At 42.5% G+C, this 19,377-nt stretch overlaps 2 protein-coding genes across 5 annotated transcripts in view; one reads left to right on the forward strand and one right to left on the reverse strand.

The window, feature by feature from the left end:
* Nucleotides 1–7,434, forward strand: part of GNAL (G protein subunit alpha L) — a 194,034-nt gene extending 186,600 nt beyond the window's left edge. For all 4 annotated transcript variants that reach the window (XM_037379647.1, XM_037379648.1, XM_037379650.1 and 1 more), the window contains 3 exons: nucleotides 263–393; nucleotides 2,404–2,471; nucleotides 6,964–7,434. In XM_037379647.1, coding sequence (XP_037235544.1) covers nucleotides 263–393; nucleotides 2,404–2,471; nucleotides 6,964–7,110 — 346 coding nt within the window. In that variant the 3' untranslated portion in view covers nucleotides 7,111–7,434. The remainder of the gene's footprint in view (nucleotides 1–262; nucleotides 394–2,403; nucleotides 2,472–6,963) is intronic.
* Nucleotides 7,435–10,251: 2,817 nt separating this feature from the next.
* The window catches only part of MPPE1 (metallophosphoesterase 1), a 32,657-nt gene continuing 23,531 nt past the window's right edge, over nucleotides 10,252–19,377 (reverse strand). Inside the window, exons 3-10 of the mRNA XM_037379652.1 lie at nucleotides 18,633–18,741; nucleotides 16,979–17,082; nucleotides 16,295–16,375; nucleotides 14,296–14,404; nucleotides 13,321–13,392; nucleotides 13,088–13,210; nucleotides 12,171–12,311; nucleotides 10,252–10,727 (exon numbers count right to left, since the gene is read on the reverse strand). Of these exons, the coding sequence (XP_037235549.1) occupies nucleotides 10,545–10,727; nucleotides 12,171–12,311; nucleotides 13,088–13,210; nucleotides 13,321–13,392; nucleotides 14,296–14,404; nucleotides 16,295–16,375; nucleotides 16,979–17,082; nucleotides 18,633–18,741 (922 nt within the window). The 3' untranslated portion in view covers nucleotides 10,252–10,544. The remainder of the gene's footprint in view (nucleotides 10,728–12,170; nucleotides 12,312–13,087; nucleotides 13,211–13,320; nucleotides 13,393–14,295; nucleotides 14,405–16,294; nucleotides 16,376–16,978; nucleotides 17,083–18,632; nucleotides 18,742–19,377) is intronic.

Raw genomic sequence — 19,377 nt, forward strand, 5'->3', positions numbered from 1 at the left:
GAAAACAGTATTTGAAGACTGCTGCCTTCAGCAATGTCTACTGCAGTTTTTATAAATGTGTTTACAGATCCTATAAATATACCCACCAGCACAGGTGCAACCTAATTGAAACAATAATTTAGGTCAGCTATTTTTTTCTGTTGAAACACATTCCACACTACTTCACTCTGTGCAGGGACAGCCAGTGAATTTTCAATTGAAGTGATATGTTTTCCTTGGGTAACGTGTCAGAGATAACAAACATTTGGTTTGTTTTTGACAGGTGGTTGCGGACCATTTCTATCATTTTGTTCTTGAATAAACAGGACATGCTGGCTGAAAAAGTCTTGGCAGGGAAATCAAAAATTGAAGATTACTTTCCTGAATACGCGCATTATACTGTACCTGAGGATGGTAAGGCTGCTTGGGTTGGACCGGCTGGCATAGCCCAGTCTATAGTTCCTGTCTCTTGTCTCTGTCTGTGTCTCACACACACACAAATTCACAAGCACGCACCGTTCCTCACGCAAACTGTTGGTCAGTAAAGGAGCATGCCAGCAGCACATAGCTCGTAGGTACCCCAGCATGGGCAAGGTCTGAAGGGGCCCTGGCTGCTGGAGGGGTGTAGGAGGACTGTAGGGGGCTTACTCCAGAGTGCCTGCCTTCCCCTGCAACCCACAGTCCCAGGAAACCAAATATCTCTCCCCTGCCAGATGCTTCTGCCTGGGCTTCCTGTGGTGCTGAGCTTTGTTAGGGATTCATTAGACTTACTTTGCAGCCATTCTGCGTCCTCCAACACCGTAAACTTCAGCCTTTGCAAATACTGACGGGAAGCTCAGCAGACTAGCAAGGGAACTTTTACAGAGGAGGATCACATCAATAAATATGAAGAGCTGTGACAATGAAGCATGGGTTCGATTTTTTTACCATTGCAAGAAGTACAGTGGTTCCTGCACCACAATAACATATTGCATAAACAAACTCTGGTATTATGCCAGTTTTATACCAGGCAGAGGGCTTCCCAAATATCACAGCTCTGTGTCTAGCAAAAGTTCTAAAACTTGCACTTCCTGACCTCTAGCCTTTCCCTTACCCGAGTGATGCCCCTGGCATAGTGCTTGCAGTCATCTGTCAGAAAAGGTTTTCATTCTCTGCTAACCGTCAACAACAGCCTAGGTTATAGAAGTGAAGATAATAATGAGCTATTTTCAGCTTTCGTTCAGGTCTGGAACTTCAGGAGTGTGATGCTGAGTTTCAGATGGGGAGGATAAATTAACTGAGTTAACCTGGCACCAGTTTTAGAATGCTAAGGGCTTTCAGAAGAAATCTTCTGTCACCTTCACCCAAATTTGCCTCTCGCAAACATACTCTACATACATACAGAGTTTGGGTAAATTTTCAACATTTTTTTTTAGTGAGCCAGTTGTCAGAATAAAGTAGCTTTTGGTATTTCTCAGCAGCATTTCACAGCAGATATCCAGAGTGATCCAGAATATTCACACATGAAACATCTCTCTATTTTTAACCTGTAGTTGTTCACTTACTCTTTCATTTCAGCCAGCATTATTTAAGGACAGCAGCACCGAACTCTTAAGGTGCTGCTGATTGTGCTGCTGCTCTGTTTTTACTCCTGGTGCTACAGATAAGAGTAAACATTTTTCCATATTCTGCTAAATTCTGCCCTTTACCGTATTATGTTTGTAAGTATCTGATTTGGTATCTTAGATGAGGAGAAATCACACTGAAGGGAAATGAATAGGTTATCTCTTCACTGTATTGTTTTTTATACTTACAGTCAGTATAGTTGTTACGTGGTCTAGATAGAGATGACTTCATCTGCCAACAGTTAGTACTGACCGCTCAACAAGAATTTCATCTAAGGCCCCTTGATAGGCAGTGTATCTTAAGTATTCTGTTGATTTGGGGCCTGGAAATAAAATACATACATTAAAAGATATCTTGATGCTATCATTTTTTTCAAATGTAATCTTGGACTAACCATTTTTAAACCCAAATTCCTGCCTGCAGAAGCTTTATTCAGGAGACGCTGTTCTGCTGGAGAAACTGAACAGCTCAGCTGCTTTTTCTAGTCATGTTTTCTGATAAAAGTTAAACCTAACTCCCACTTGTTTTGTATCTATATGAACAAACTTGTGGATGTGGGTAAGCCTCTTTATGATATGACCAATGACATTATTGCAACAATTTCAGCAATTTTCAGGTTCTTAAAATATGTTAAATGCGTAGTCAGGTTTTACAGTACCTTGCTATTTCAGAATTGCCTGTCAGGAATCTCCTGTGGGTATTTAACATTTTAATTTCTGTACTAAAGAACTACTTCCTCCTTATTAAATCTCTTATTATGAAAAGTAGATGATTGTTTGCTTTTCATGTTTCTGATGCCATTTATTTTTAATTAAACAGCAACACCAGATGCAGGAGAAGACCCCAAAGTCACAAGAGCCAAGTTCTTCATCCGGGATGAGTTTTTAGTGAGTAATTTTGATCTTATGTGTGATTCTATCATAGGAAAAACTGGCAGATGGTGTAGTTTATTTAGGGAAAACTGATGGGGTTTTGCAGAAAGCTAGAAGGAGAGGAGAATGTCTGGCGATTCCCTAATTCTTTTCAGTTGCCCGTCTTGCAGAACCTTCCCCAGTGCTTGCACATTTTTATGCCCATTTTATACAGTCACCTGCCCTGCAAAGTGTCACACAGCACGTAAGTGCTAGTGCACAAAATGGTTGTGTGCTTGCCTGTTTGTCTCTGGGTTCAGTGTGGGTGCCGGCAGCCCTCACTCTCTGTGCAGGGAGCAATGCCAAGCCCTAGTTCCATTGCCAGTTAGCGATGTTTTCTATGGCTGCCTTTACCTGTGAGACGCTACTGGTTGTTGCCTTGAATGTTTATTTTGTGTATCGGTCCCATCCATGTTTGAGCAAATACGCTTAAATACCTGCCGTGATTCACTGGTGTTACTGACAGAGGCCACCGGCAAAGCAGGGCGGGAGGGGAGGGGGCATAGGCATTGCAACCACATAAAAAACCGCTGTGCGGCTGCAGAGGCCCTTTGTGGCCACAGGTGCTGGGAACAGAAGTGTTAGGGCCATGGCTGGCACCCGCCAGCCGCTGGGCAGTGCCCGGGGCTCAGGCATGGGGCCAAAATGAGGCCAAAACAGCTCTCCCCCCCGTCACCCACAACTGCTGCAGGCTCGGCGGGGAGCATCTCCTCTGTAAGCAACGTTCGTGTGTCTCTCCTGGGTTTGTGCTTCGTCTCTCAGTGTAAAGAGACAGAGGGATGCAGTCATTTGAACAGGTGCTTTAAACTCTTGGCCTGTTTGAAATGAAAGGCTTGCAAGTGAGGTGTTTCTGCTCCCATTAATGGTCTGAACAGCCTGTGTGTGCCCCAAGTAACGGAGGCCATGCACGGGCCCAGTGGGGAGGGTGAGCAGAAACAGCAACTTCCAGCTTCGTGAGGTCAGGCATAAAAGGCTGAGGCTTCCAAGGTAGGGGGATGAAGAGGACGGGGAAATAAGCTCAGCATACAGACTGGGGAGGGGTCTGATGTCCTTAGCCAAATGGAAGGAAGGAAACGTGTGTATTTTCTATCTATGGCCTTCTTGGCTGTGCTTTGTAAATTTGTTTCCAAGTCTCTTCGTTTATGACCTTTTCCTTGTCCCACTCCGTTAAATTTTCAGACACAATTCAGAGAAGTCTGGTTATATTAATTTATAAGCTTTATTGTGATTTTTATTGCAGTCATGGGTCTGCGTAAGGCACGGATATCTGTAAAAATCACCACGGTGCTGCACCCCTTAAAAATCCATGTGCCTGTAGGCACTGGTACTGCCAAATTTAAATCACGTCATTCGAAGAATTTCAGGAGGAGGTTAAACCTAAACACATTTTCAACATTTCTGCAGGGTATTATATGAGCATTAGGAAGGCAAAATACATCAGCTCCTGATTTCAGGATGGGTGCAGGGGCCAGGGGCCTCTGGGGGCTTGGGCGGCAGGCCTGGCTGCCCAGCGCTGCTGCTCTGTAGCCAGGGGAGCCAGGAGTGTGGGCTGCAAGACACAGACACAGCCAGTGCCTGTGCTGCATGGCTGGGCTGGGGAGGACATCTCCCGGTCCTAGAAATGTACTTTGTAGGAAGTTCTTCTTCCTTCGTCTCAGGCATGTCCTTTCTCCTCCCAAACTCTTCATGGAGGCAGCGTGCTCATGCGCTCTTTGTTTAGGCTACTCCCCAGCCCCATTTTGGTGTTTTGTACACAGGGTGCTCTAGCTGCTGATGTTTTGTTTAAATACATCCCCAGTGTATAGGCAACCCCTGTTAAAACACCGGTTCATGCTGGTTCTTAAAAAATCTGAAACTGGGAGGTAAAGGAGCTGCTGTTCAAACACACAGACCAGGCTCCCTCGAGTCACACATTTGGCTCCTTGCTGAAAACTGTCACCCTGACCCCCACAGTGTAGGGAAACCAGTATTAAATATTCTTATTTGTGTTATAAGAAAGTAAATGTTCTTTCATTGCTGTCCCAGGGGATATTATTTTTCCCCTCTGAACTGGTGCTAAGTAACACACTACTGTTCAAAATTAGTTTTGAGTAGGGGTGAAAATACTGCATTTATCTTAAAATGAGAGAACTACAAAGCTGTCAGGGGACCAAAAAAAAAAAAAAAAAAACCTAACATTTTGAAAATACATGCTTTGACATGCCTTTATGTTCTGGTGACACCTAGTAATGTTGTGGGCAGCTTACTACCACAGACATTAGTGGAATCAGTGCCTGGCAAACACTTAGTGAAAAAAACACTTATTTTACCAAAATACAAGAAAAAGATTGACCATTGGGTTGGTAGGGTGGTGTGCTCCCTACTGCCTGCATCTGGGTGAAACTGAAAATGTTTGTACGTTGTTCCCACTGACATGTAACGTTTCATCCTAGAAAGAGCACATCAGAGTGGAAGTCTGATTGCCCTCTCACATCCCTAATTACAGTATGTAAGTGCTGTGTGCAGACCATACGGAGACATCAATGTGCTTGTTGCAGCGCGCTGAGATGGTGCTGCTCAAGGGAAGCGCACAGGAAGGGGTGAGGGCGAGGTGGCAATGGCTGGAGGCTGCACATGCAGACGTAGGTCTCAAACAGCGCAGAGCGAAAGAGCCACAGACTCCAGCAGCAGGCAAAGGCTGAACTCTTCTGAGGCTTCCGAGTTAAGAATGAAAAAGCAAGCAGTAGTTGGAAGGCAGAGTTGCCTGTGTTTTGGGGAACAGTTTTGATGTTGGGTTTTTTTTAAACTCCAATTAAAAAAAAGTGTTTAGTAACTGGTCTCTCCTTGCTGCATCTGAGTGACAGCATTACTACTGTCAAATAGTACAGGGGAAAAAGAAATGCAGAGTAGAGATTGTATCAAAAATAGACACACTATGGCATTTTTTTTTACGGTTTTAAAATTGGTATCATCTTGAATATCCATGCATGCCGCTGTCCTTTCAGCCCTTGGGTTCCTAAGTGTCAGATTTCCCCCAGACTTTGAGAAACAACAAAGGTCTTCCTCAACCCTTCTGGAAGATTCAGGTAGACAAATACAGTCTACATTTTCATTGAGTTTCAGCATTTTGCCACCATTGCAGTAATCTGTATTTTTCCCTTGTTTCATTATTGTTCAGTGTATTTCATGGTTCAAACACAGTCTGAACAATTTGCCCATCAATTGAATACATTATTGAATTAATACTTCTCATGAGGATAAGCTTTGAACTAGGTATTCAGTGTAGCTTAGTAAGAAGCAAATCATTTTTAGTATACATACAGAACACCCCCTGTTCAATTAGCATTGAATATCTAATGTTACCCAAGTTACCTGCAAAAATCTGCCATTTCTTGTTGATTTATTTATGTAAATCATGGCTTCTAAATGTCTATGGTTATGCATATCTGTAGCTGCAGCTATTTACAAGGTCAATCCTACCTGTAAAATAGATCGCTGTATTAAAAATACATAGTGTAGCCAGAGAGAAAGAAAATGTCTTTCGTTGTTTAGCCAGTATAATTTGTACTAAAAATTGGAAAATATTTATAAAAATTGTTATCCCCAAAACTGACCTTCTGCTTTCACGACATTCCATATATACTCTTCAAAATAATGCTCTAGAATGGATTTGTATTTATCAATCCTATAGGAATACAGAACAAAATTAAGATTTTTGAAAATATTTTTTAAGATCCTGGGGAATTTTAACAAGATAACCATGGGTGAAGAGATCCTGGAGTTTAAGTTAGCAACCTAAAAAGCTGTGCAGTGGCCTTGCAAAAATTTAATTCTGTGTGGTCTGATGTTTACTGGATTTGTGCATGTTTCAGTATTCTATGGGACCCCTGCCACTCTGGTGATAATTCCACAATGTTCTGGTCTCGGTAATGATACCAAGTCTTCAGCTGGCTTAATATGTGCTCTTAAGTAAAGGTAACTCCAGGGGCCTTCAGCTTCAAGAAGCAGAAGTACAGTAGGCTGCTGTTGCATGCCACTCCTAGCTTCACAACTGGGAGGTTTTCAGGTTTGTGTTGCTGATTTAAAAAGAGTTCAAAAATTTGCCATGTGATGGCACCAAAAAAGAAGGTAAGAATTTGTGGGACAGCTGCCTGGCAGACTGCAGTGCTGTCAGCAGCACAGATGAGCTGCACAGTGATGTGCAAATGATAATAGCTTGTGCAAATGATGATAGCATCAGTGGCTCTTACATAGTACTAATATAGTGACCCTGTAATAGTATCCATGACTTTTTTTAATCTTTATTTCTAATTTGTAGTTCATATTGGACCAGACCACAGAACTTCCGTTTTTATTTATTTATTTTAGCGATCTATGTGCAGACTTTCCCAGGTTTCTTGGTACTCCGTAAGTCTATAGACCACTGAGATGTGAAACTTCCCATGGCAGAGTGTCTGATCCTTGGGTTTTTTCCTCGCTTTTTCCACAGAGGATAAGTACAGCGAGCGGAGATGGCAGGCATTATTGCTACCCACACTTTACATGTGCAGTGGACACAGAAAATATCCGCAGAGTGTTCAACGACTGTCGAGACATCATTCAAAGGATGCATCTCCGCCAGTACGAACTCTTGTGAGGGGAATCACCGTGGAACCTGTGGTTTTAAATTCTTTGCTCCTTACTCTTTCTCGTGATACTACCCCACACAGGGTGGAAGAATATACTATAGAAATGTCAGTCTCTTCACTTTGTTTACTTTAATTATTTAACCTTAAAGCTGATTTGAAGCAAGTTTGGGTTGTTTTTCCTTCATGCTTTTTGGGACTATTTTTGTGCTTTATTTTGACATGCCACTTCTTCGTCATTCCACTAAGCCCTTTGGCTACCTCTGTTCCCTTAGGTTTTGGTTTTTTAACTGAACATGACCTGCTAAATTTTTTCCAGCAGGTTAACGTCAGTTCAAACTGGTATGTCAGCTGGATGACACTAAAGTCATACCTATCCCTCTGTGTGGGTTTCCTTTTTAACATGACATTGAAGAGTACTTGATGGGTGAAAAAAAAGATTAATGCACTTTGTATCAGGTTATTAAATACTGTTGAGGAAGTAGACACACAATGTAGCAGCACCACAATATTTATTACTCTGTCACAGTTTTTAGCGTTTCTGAGTTGCAGGTCAACTGATAAAGTGACCTCCTCTTTTAAGCCGTTACTGGCACAGGAAGTAGAGTAGATAATGAGAGGAACAGTGAAGACAAAGCAATTTTTCTGGGGTTTTGGAGCTAAGTGTCTCTGCACACCTCAGGCATTTGAATTACAGCTACTTTTCAGCCTGTTGCATCTAGGCAGAAAATCTACCACCCTCACTTACGTTATTTGTGCTGTCCACAAATGATCCTTTTAGTTCAGATCATTCTTGGACAACAGTCCTCTCCCTATATATATTTTTTTGTTTTACTGCTGGTTTATTATATTGTACAGACTGTAAAATGTAATATTATTTTGTACAACTTTATTGAAGAAAAATACTTGTAGAAGATCTTTGTGCCTTGATTATGGCTGTACCTGTAAAATGAGCTAAGATGTAAGTATGTTTTTGATTGCGCTGTACAGCTTGATGTCAACCTTACCTGCAGCAGTGACTGGAGGTAAGAACTTTATCTGTAGAGTTTAGGGGTTTTTTTCTGGTTTATATAAAAATGCTCTTTAGTATAAAAATTATAAATTATGCAAATTAACCACTTACCTTTCCAAGTAAGGTATTACAGTCACCGGATGTTGCAGCAAACATGCCTTTCTCTTTTGAAGTCTCAGCTTTAAAACATTGGAATTCATTCAAGTGTCCAAATTGCAACCTGGTGTTGTTTTAATGGGAACCAAGGATTATTTTTCTTTTTCCTTTATATTTAGAAAATATGTTTGGTAATTCTTTGGTCATTCATAGAACTTCACAATTGCACAGACCAATTGTGAATGTGTAAAGCACCATTATATAGAGCTCTTCAATCTTTGTACCAACAGCGGCTTTCATTGTGCAAGTAAATAGCAAGAAAAAAGGTGTATAAAACCCTTGTGTCTGGCCTAAGAGAATTACAAGATGACATTTTTATTTCTCTTTTAATAAAGAGACACATTAGAAAATTGTTTTATTTTAAATATTGTAGAATCAAAATGTGTGAATATTTCTCAAACTTGAATAATTTATGCAAATGACATTCTCAAAAGAAGTTGTGGTACAGTACAATATATAAAAAGCAAGAATTGCTGTAGCAATAAGGCATGTCCTTTTTAGTAACTATAACACTGCTTTATATTTTATACATAGGTGTTTTATGTCTGTGACTATATACTTTTCCTGTGTCCAAGATAACCTGTACAAATGTCTAAAATTACAGTTGCAATAACAGAAACCTAGAGAAGCGTTAGACTACATTACTTTATAGAGTGTTTTACCACACTTTGGGCCATTCCCCCCACTTCATTTTAAATTTAAAGAGAGATTAAGAGCCAACACATTCCCCACATTGGCATATAAATCAGCAAGTGTGATTAACTTCTTACTATAAGCATCGGTATTGGTTCTAAACCCCAGTCAGTCATCTACAGACTTAATTGAGAAATTGTGTCTATTTGACAGTAAACAATCCCATTTTCAATACTATAATATGACCATTTCCTCTTCCCAGAAATGTGTCTGCTTTGAGATCTGTATGTTCAATTTAGTCATCAGAGACTGCCCAGAAAGTGAAAGGCTGGGTGGAATAAGCTAATAATACACAAAATGCCCAAATGCAAAGATTCTCTTGCTTCCCATGCCAAAGAAAGTAATAGAGCGAATAACAAAAGCTAAGTCTTTTTTCTTTAAAACAACCCCCAGCCCAGGAGTTCCGGTTGGAGCTCCCAGCCTCTGCAGGAATGTCAGCAGGAAAACTGGTCCTGGTGTGGAATAGTCCCTCTGGTTTTTCGGGGGCAGGTGCGGAGAAGCAGTAGGTTTGTCACAGCTTCCCTCACACATGGCACACGAGGACGCTGAGCTCAGACTTTACGTTCTCCGTGCTGCCATCCCAGCGGGTGCCTGTGGCCCAGCTCCGGGGCGCACCGCCACGTGGCTGGCAGCCTCCGCCTCCCCACGGAGGAGCTAGTGCAGCTCGGAATGTGACGCTACAGTAAAGTTAACAGAACTCAGTGGCCCTGCAGGAGTCTGAAATAAGGCGCGTTCCTGTCCCTCTCTGTCCGCAGACTGAGGGCCAAGGCATAGGATAATGTTACTGCAGCTGTATTTGACCTTCCTTCTTGCAGAAGATCGGCAACTGGAGGGCCCCTCACCACACAGATCTCTGGGATGCAATAGGGCCCTCTTTTTTTAAGCTCATCATAGCACATCTTTTTAAAAATAGCAGCTTGAGGTGTCGCCCTATTTTTTTTTTAAGCAGGTTTCAAGTGTGTATCAGCAAACTGGATCCACAAGCTTCTCCCCATTGTTGTCTGGTAGACGATAACTGCAAACTGTAGTCAGCTAACGATTCAATGTGTCAGGAACTGGAAGATTTCTTGTCCCAAACCACAGTCCCTTACATATGGCATCCTAAAAAGGTTACGGAAATCCACATCTGTCAGTGCTGATGTATCTAGTTTCTGCCTGACCCTAACAAACAGAAGTATGACATTAGAAGGGCCATGCAGCAATAAAACAGAGAAACATTTCCAGTTTGCAGGACTGAGCCTCCGCCAGGGTAAGACACTAGTGCAGATAAGTGATGAGGCTATAGGATTTACATAATGTACAGTTACACTTTTAATATACGTATTTGATACAAAAATTATAGCAGGAAAAGGACTCATTTGATTGTCGAATACAGTATTTTTGTACAGCATGAAACGTTCATTTCAGTTAATTATTTATCCTGTAGTAGTCATATCAGCTGTATAGGACTTCTATGGTATGTGTAAATGCAACCTGCCTTCAGACTAGCAATCAAATTAGGTCATTTGCTGGCATGAATATAGTCTGATGTTTGACTGTTCTCAGCTTTGGTATTTCAGTGACTGAATGCAGATGTCTGGCTCTTCATACTGCTTTATGCTTACTGATTAAACGCTGAGCAAAATAAAATGGTGGAGTGAGAAGCTGAAAATGAGCTAGTATCAGGATTACAAGCAGAGCACCTGCTGCACAGTATATAGTAAAGACTCTGCTCTCGTACGGAAGGAAGCATTTTTGGAGGGAGAAGTCAGCTGGTGTTATGCTGCCCTGGAAAAGAAATGAAGACTGTCACTTTGCTGTTACAGTGGGTTCTGAATCAGGAGTAAACACCACAACTGTCAGATCTCCAATTTCTAAATTCTGTGTTGGGTGGCAAGGGTTGGGGCCAGTTTCCTAGTACCAGTGCCTTCTCCAGGGGGCCGAAGAGTCCATAACCTTGCAGTGCTGGGCACTAACTGGAATACTCACCAGGCTAATGTTAGCCCAGAGGCCAATCTTCCCTATGTTCCATCTAGCGTAAACAGAGAGCTGGGCTCCTCATCTGATCTGCCTTCAAGAGAAGCCTAACTTCAGCTGCTGTAAATCCACACGGAAGGAGCCTTCCCAAGCTAAAGTTAGGCTTTGTGAATGTGCCCCGTCCTCCCCCCGAGCCCTCCTCCTACCCAGTACATGCTGCAAAAAACACGTTGGCTACTCCAAATTACGAACGTGAACTTCAGCAGCAGAGAACTTCACTGGGTTTTGGCTTGACTTTGCAGTTCAAATTAAAGTTTACAATGGACCGAGGCTGAGTTAAAACAGTAGTGAAGACGATGCAGCTTTAATTAGCCAACCTCTTGTTTTGCAGTGAAGATGCACTGTCTGGCATGTGCAGAGAGCATGTGTAGTTTGAAGGCAGCTACTCTCAGGAATACGGAATAAACAGAACTACTTTCAACAAGAAATATTAACAGTTGCATAAAATGAATTTAGAAGTTTGGGGTTGTCTGTGTATTAAGCAGCCTAAACTCAACAGCAGTAAAAAATACATGAAAGAATTCCCCGCCCCACCCCCCGCCCCCCAAGTCACAGACTACTCTGTAAACAGATTGTAGGTTTTGCTTCTTACTCCAAGTTTCTAGGAGTTCTGTTTTATTTTTGAACTGGGGAACTAATTGATTTACCTCTAAGGATATACTGAGCACTGGAACTGCCTGCAAGAGCATAACCAACACGCTGAATAAAATGTGAATTGGAAAGGAGGCGGCAGACTATTGGCATGTGACAAATGTTTTCACTGTGTGAAGGGGTTAATGCACAAGTTTGAAAACCACGATCACCATGCAAGAGAGTTTGAGGTGGACACAGTCTTGTTTTCATAGTTGGTAAATCAACCAAGCCAAACTAGTCTTTCTACTGTTCAGTGCACAATACTGATTATTTTTACAAGTCAATAGTTTACAATGCACCCTCTTTATAAGAAAATGTTAGATGCTTGTACCCAGATACTAATCAGATGTTTTAACAGCATTGCTTTGTACCACACAGAACATGTGGCTCCCACAGATGTACTTTATAAAGTGGATGCAGTGTACTGAGTGGGTTGGGTGGGTAGGCAATTTTTTTATTTTTTGTTTTTACAGGTAGAATCAGTTTTAAAATATAGCTGACTGCCATGTTGATTTATTTATGAAAGTTATCTGAGAAAAATAAAAAAAATTAAAAACTTACCATGATGAAACTAGGATTGTTTCTATTCCTCCAACTGAATGACGGGACACTGATTTCTGGAATGTTCCCCATGTGCAGCACTTCACAAGCACTATGCGTATGCCCACTGAGAATCAAACGGGGATGAAACCACCATATCAGCTAGAACAGAAAATGATGAGGTGCAAAAATTAAGTCATAACTAGAAAGAACTTGAGCTTAAACCCCTTTTTTTCCCACCTTCTAGCAGAATGAAATTATGACGATTCTGATATCCTTCGAAAGCATAAGACAAGTTGATACTGTAACAGTTATACCCCTTTGGCCCTCATCCCAAATACTGGACTTTTTTTTTTTTTTTTTCTTGGCCATATGGATCAGAAAAATAAAGGCAATAGCATCCTGTTGACATCATAAATAGAAAAAACCCTGGGTTTAGTAAAGCAATGCAGTTTTCTTGTCTGAGGGAGACTTTTGCACTGCCAGTGTTGAGTGAGGACATTTGTGCAGAAGGAAACAAATACTGACCATTAGATTTTTACGGAATACTTTGACTTTACATTTTCTTGTAGTTGCTAAGTCAGCAAAAGCAGTGCTTTCAAAGTGTTGGAAAATCATGGCTTTCTACTAGGTTTGTCAGTAACCTACACGGTATGTAATGCTACAAAATGCTAAACTGGAGGTAACAGCACTGCAGCAGACTTAAGAGCGCCAGGACTTGCGGCCTGTACCTGGGAAACCCAGCAGCAGCAAGGCCGTAATCGCGATGATCCTCAGGGGAGCAGCTCTAGCAAGCAGCATCTCAAAGGCCACATTAAAGCGGGAGCAGCTGTGGTCTGTTTGTCTCAGCTAACGCTCCTTCCAAATCTTTTTTAATCTATATCTATCTACATTTGTGTCCCACTCACACTGATACTCAAGTTCCCAATAAATCAAACCTTTTGTGATGCTTCTTGAGACAGTACATCATACTTTTCTTTAAACGGGATGTTCTTCTCCTCTACAGGAGCAGAATCTTCTCCAGTGCATTCAGCATCACTTTTCCGATAGAGGGGGTAATGCTGTGAGAAATTCAAAGCAAGGATCAGTTGTTAATGTCCAGCCTTTCTGGAACAGTAACAAATACTCTAAGAACATGTCAACATGTTGCCTTACCCCACCTCTAACACACCTGTAAAAGGATGGGTTCTGAAGCTGGAAGCTTTTCCACATCACTGCATCTTTTGTTGGAATAACTTGGTTTCTGTGAATAAAATCAACCCATACATGTTGTCTTCACCTATGTGTACCACAGGAGTGGGGAAGGGAATTAAACAATAGCTAGGTTTTGAGGGGTTGGGGGGGTTGTTGTTTTGGTTTCTTTGTCAAAAGCGGTAGCAGCTCCGAGTACAGAGTTTAAATACTGTCCACTGTATTAACTTTTAAGAGCCTCTGCTGTGGATAGAAGGGGAAATGCCTTAATTCCCCTTTCTGTATATGCTGTAAATACGGTTGCACTCTTCCTGAATGCCGAAAGCAACAGCAGAATCTCACTGCACAAACAAGAGAAAGAGATTTAGGGCAGCCCGAGAGACAGCAGTTAGAGTCTGGTGATTTTTCCACTGGGAGCTGGTTCCCTGATTGACTGCCAACCCAGTTGGCCATGCTGCCTACCATGTTTCCAGTCAGCCTATGAAAAAGAGGAATGAAATGAAATACAAGAAGCAATTGGATTTGATGAAAAAAATACAACTAAAACATTACTAGGCTATCAAGACAGGACGCCAGTAGAATCAGAAAACTACAAGAATAGGCTAGCTTGAAGGATATAGACCAGCAATATGCATAAATGCAGGGATTATGTATCTCAAGTCAAACGGAGGGTTACAGAAACTTCTGCCGTTCCTTGGAACAGAGGAAATGACACCCTCTGTCTGTTGGCAGCCTGAGGAAGTTAACACCATTCACACAAAGCAACACAGTTAACAGTTAAGTAAAACGGTAAGAGGCAAACGAGGAGAAGGAAGATTTCCTAGCAAGTTGCAATATGAAATTGGAAGCAGACTTTTTCAGGAGAGCCTTAGTTATATCCTGTCACTGCAGTATCAGTATTCCCATTGCAGCAGCCAAGTTGCTGGCTATAATCGGATCTTTAATAAACTCTCACCTGCTGGGAGCAATTCAGTTTGTGAGAAAGTGCCACAAGCTTTGCCTCCGAGGTACGGCAGACAGCACAGCCATCACCCTCCAGGGCTACGCTGTTCACTAGGACAAAGCTGGAAAATACCAGGGAGTGGGCAAAGAGAAGGGAAGTGGGGAGGACAGGAAAGAACTTGTTATTCGTGCACACATGTGGGATAAACCTTATTTTATAAAGCCCAAGTATTTCAAAGTCTTCCAAAGACTCAACAAAACAGCAGAATGTAACGGCTTCTGAAATCACATGCTCTAAAAATCCTCTTCTGGGTATCCATAGTGTAGCTGTTTCTCTACCTGGTAGGCTCCTTTATAGTCAGTTGTTAATCAGGTTGCACAATATACCGTATGCTATGCTTCATGTTTACACTTCAAGATTTTTTGTATATCATAGCAGTATTAAGTGGTATTCTAGTGGAATGTTAGAAGCCCACTAAGCTGAATTCTGACTGAAAGTAGAACCTGCTTCTCTCCCTGAACACATTTTAAACCTCAGAGACATAATTTTAGACATTCAGCTTCTTCAGAACAACTGAAAAGCAAAACAGCATTGCATTTGGCTGGCTACCCTGAACAAACAGTTTTGTACTTTGCGATCTCTCATGCAGAAAATGGGATTTTATTTGTAATAGAAAAAGATTTCCCGGTAGATTTCAAATCAACTTCGAACTTCTGTCACAAGATTCATACCATTTTAGTCATTCATTCAGGACTCAAGAGATACATTCCCAGTTCAATTCAGTACATTTTACAGACAGAAATGAGCTGAATGCCTCTACTTAAGAGATACTCATCAAAACAAACAACAAAAAAATTAATTCTTTTTAAGCTGCGTTTTAAACTACAGATTTGTTGTAAAATAAGTTTATCTAGCAATGTTTTATTAATAATGCAACTCATTTCAGTTAATGAATATGATACCAGGCATACAATCTGCAACAGCATGCAAGAATTCTGCTGTGCTTTTTTTTATCAAAGGGGAAATGGAGATACTCCTTAATAACTATTTTTTAAAGCAGCTGAAATACATATCTAGAAGACCCCATGTCTGCATGATAAACAATAGCATTATACTAAACATTCATTAAGCTTGTAAATCATCCTAAAAAAGACACACCGTTTCTAGACCTGTTCAGAATGTTTTTAATGTTTGCTTAATTAAAGGAAACAAGCACAAACCTGTAGGTTTTGAATCTTACATTTACATGAATGATTATAACCTGATGGAATACATGCCAAACAGAGTGGCAATAGGTATTCCCTTCATTTATATGAGGTTTAAAGACAAATGCTTTGCCACAAGCCCACTATCACTTTCCCTCATTGGGTTCCTGCATGGTATCTAAAAGTAACAGAAAGGGTACACGGCAGGACAGCTACAGACACACACCACTGTGAGGACAGCTCTACAACAAGATCTACTCTGAGCCAAAACCTGCTTGTGCATTATTACCCCACCCTGTGGAAAACTGTGGACAAGCAGCTGCTATGTTCCCATATCCCTCAAAAAAGAGTTAAGTTCTGCAGAATAAAGTTATTAAGATTAATTAAACTCTTTACTTGTAAGCACAGAGGGGGTTGATTTGTGTTTCTTTACTGAATCCTATTCTGTTGTGTTTACAGCCATGGGTCATTACCAGCTGCAAGGAAGTAAAAAGGCAAACCAGAGAATTTGATTCTGACGCCACAGTACTTTTCCATTTAAAAGGAAATTGTTGCAATTTACCTAGCTCAAAGTACAGCTCCCACTCAATATCAAACTACAGGTTTGTACAAAGTGTTTTGTGTTTAACATATCATAAGCTAGACACAAAGTAAAAATTAAAAAAATCTAAAAAAAATGTTTTAAGTTAAGCATTCCTATAATATTTCATTAGAAATTCCACTTCCAGTTCTCAGTTTTCATTATTCTGGTCTTCTAACTCAGTAATCACTACTGTAAACATTGGGGGGGGATCGAGTATACTCACTTGATTCCTTTTCGAGTTATCAGCTTTCCTGAAGTAAAGTTGAAAACTTTCTCAAATCGATTTACCTTGTAAGTAGTCATTCTGTGTCAAGAGGAAAAATACAACTGAAGTAAGAAATTGGCATTGTAAATCACCTGACACAGTTGCTTTACAGGTTGCAGGCAATTCATGCAGCTTGCTGCTCCATTATCTAGCTCACATACCCATTCAAACTCACAGGGGTGCTCTGACACCCATCGTGTACTCTGACCCAGTGCCACCAGTGTAAGCACAACCATCCTACAGAAGTACAGCAGAGCGGGGGCACTCACACTCTTTTGTGCTGAGGTAGCAGGAAAGGGAATATGCTCAGACTAAACGCTTTTCAGATAAGGAGGCCCACCACAAGGAAAAGCAGCTTCAAGTCTTCCCTGCCAATGCAGAAAGATGAGCTCTGAACAACTTCACATATGCTCAGAGAAGCATAAAAGTATCCCGAAACCTGCTCTAAAATTTATTCCTAGGGTGCACTGTGTGCAGATGGATACCGTTTAAGGTCTTGCTCTAAATTACAATCCCTTCTAATTTGGTTATGATCAAAAACTTTCTGTGTGACCACACAAGAGGTCAATCAGAAAACCAGTTACTGTACGCATGCTGACATTTCATTCTTGACACTTGCGTACTTTCACAGACAAGACTTACTCATAATGAAATCCAATGTCATGATTCCCAACAATAACCACTAGCTCAGTAGAAACTGGATACTTAAACATTTTCCGAAATCTCCTGACATCACCTGCCCATGCCTGCATGAGAACACAAATGGAGAAATTAATGCTGTTTGACAGTATCAAAGGGGACTGGTATTGTGATGGGTTTGCATGGCAAGGCTTTGGTAGCAGGGGCGCTGCTGGGGTGGCTTCTGTGAGAAGCTGCTAGAAGCTTCCCCTGTGTCCAATGGAGGCAATGCCAGCTGGCTTCGAGATGGACCTGCTGCTGGCCGAGGCTGAGTCCATCAGCGATGGTGGTGGTGCCTCTGGGGTAACACATTTAAAGAGGGGAAAGAAACTTGCACAACAGCAACTGCAGTGGAAGAGAGGAGTGAGACTATGTGAGAGGCAGAGCCCCGCAGCCCCCAGGTCAGTGCAGGAGGGGCAGGGGGGCTCCAGGCGCCGGAGCAGAGATTCCCCTGCAGCCCGTGGTGAAGCCCACGGTGGGGCAGGCTGTGCCCCTCAGCCCGTGGGGGTCCGTGGTGGAGCAGATCCCCACCTGCAGCCCGTGGAGGACCCCACGCCGGAGCAGGTGGGTGCCCAAAGGAGGCTGTGACCCCGTGGGAAGCCCAGGCTGGGGCAGGGTCCTGGCAGGGCCTGTGACCCCGCGGGGAGAGGAGCCCGGGCTGGGGCAGGGTCCTGGCAGCGCCTGTGACCCCGCGGGGAGAGGAGCCCAGGCTGGGGCAGGGTCCTGGCAGCGCCTGTGACCCCGCGGGGAGAGGAGCCCAGGCTGGGGCAGGGTCCTGGCAGGGCCTGTGACCCCGCGGGGAGAGGAGCCCAGGCTGGGGCAGGGTCCTGGCAGCGCCTGTGACCCCGCGGGGACCCAGGCTGGGGCAGGCTGTGGAGAACTGCAGCCCGTGGGCAGGGCTGACACCGGAGCAGCTGATGGAGGACTGTCTCCCGCGGGAGGGACCCCAGGCTGGAGCAGGGCAGTGTGAGGAGCCTCCCCCTGCGAGGCAGGAGCGGCAGAGACAGCGTGTGATGGACTGACCGCAGCCCCCGCTCCCGTCCCCCTGCGCTGCTGGGCGGGGGGGGGGACAGAAATCGGGGGTGAAGCTGAGCCTGGGGGGAAGGGAGGGGTGGCGGGAAGGTGCTTTTAAGATTTGGGTTTATTTCTCATTACCCTACTCTGATTTGATTGGTAATAAACTACACTAATTTCCCCAAGTCCGGTCTGTTTTGCCCGTGACGGTAATTGCTGAGCGATCTCGCTGTCCTTATCCCGACCCAGGAGCCTGTCACTGCATCTTCCCTCCCCTGCCCAGCTGAGGAGCGGGGTGACAGAGCGGCTTTGGTGGGCACCTGGCACCCAGCCAGGGTCAACCCACCACAAGTACATAATACAGAAGCACAGACTGAGACATTTACATTTTTTTAAGTTTTATATGAGGGGCAAAAGTGTCAAGATACTACCAAAAATGAAGAACCACAACATTTAAATTTGTACCTAAAACACTAGAAACTTCTACCAGCATGACACCTGTAGTAACACTAAACAAAGCCTTGCATACCTAGTCTTTCTTCTGTCATCCATTTCCTTCAACAAATCCTCATTTTTTGAAATAAAAGAGCTGTTGATGCCATACCTGAGGTGAGCTCCATTTTCCTTCATCAAAGACATCCCCCAGAATAAAAACAATATCTGGCTGCAATAACCATACGGCAGTTTGGAAAGATCTCTCCATTTGCCATTCCCTGAAAGGAAAACACAGACTCATTCATCACCGCCTAACTTCTGAATCCTCAACTCTGAACACACAAACACAGCCTGGCAGGAATGGGAAGATGGCTCCAACACACAGAAAGCACTAATATGAAATTCAAATTAAATATCTAGAAATCAGGTTTAAGTACAGTAGGTATATCTTACCTGGTGGGTAATTCCACCACAAAACAATCAGGACCAACTCATGCAAGAAGAAAAACCAGCTTGTTTATTTTTCATTACAATTCCATTAAACAGTAATTAATTAGAACGGTGAATTATTGCATGTTTTACTACACTATTGTTTCTGCAGCAAAAGTTTCTGATTTTTGTATCATGGCGGAATTGGTACTTTCAGCATTCTGATTTTTCTTCTTTTGGACTAATAGAAATATGGTTTTGTAGGCAGAAGATTGAATTATCTTTGCCTTTAAATGTGATTTTGCTTCCGATTCTTCTACTACAGAGACAAACTACCAGCTTCCTCATCTCTGTAATTAAAGATATTAACTATTGGGACAGCCAAGTTATCTGGCTCATTTTTAAGGCATTCTATAAAATCATTACATACTAGAAAAGACTTATCTGACCCACCAAAAATGCTCAGGCATCTACACCCACATAGT

This window comes from Falco rusticolus, chromosome 3 (genome assembly GCF_015220075.1).
Source record: "Falco rusticolus isolate bFalRus1 chromosome 3, bFalRus1.pri, whole genome shotgun sequence".
Taxonomy (NCBI): Eukaryota; Metazoa; Chordata; class Aves; order Falconiformes; family Falconidae; genus Falco; species Falco rusticolus.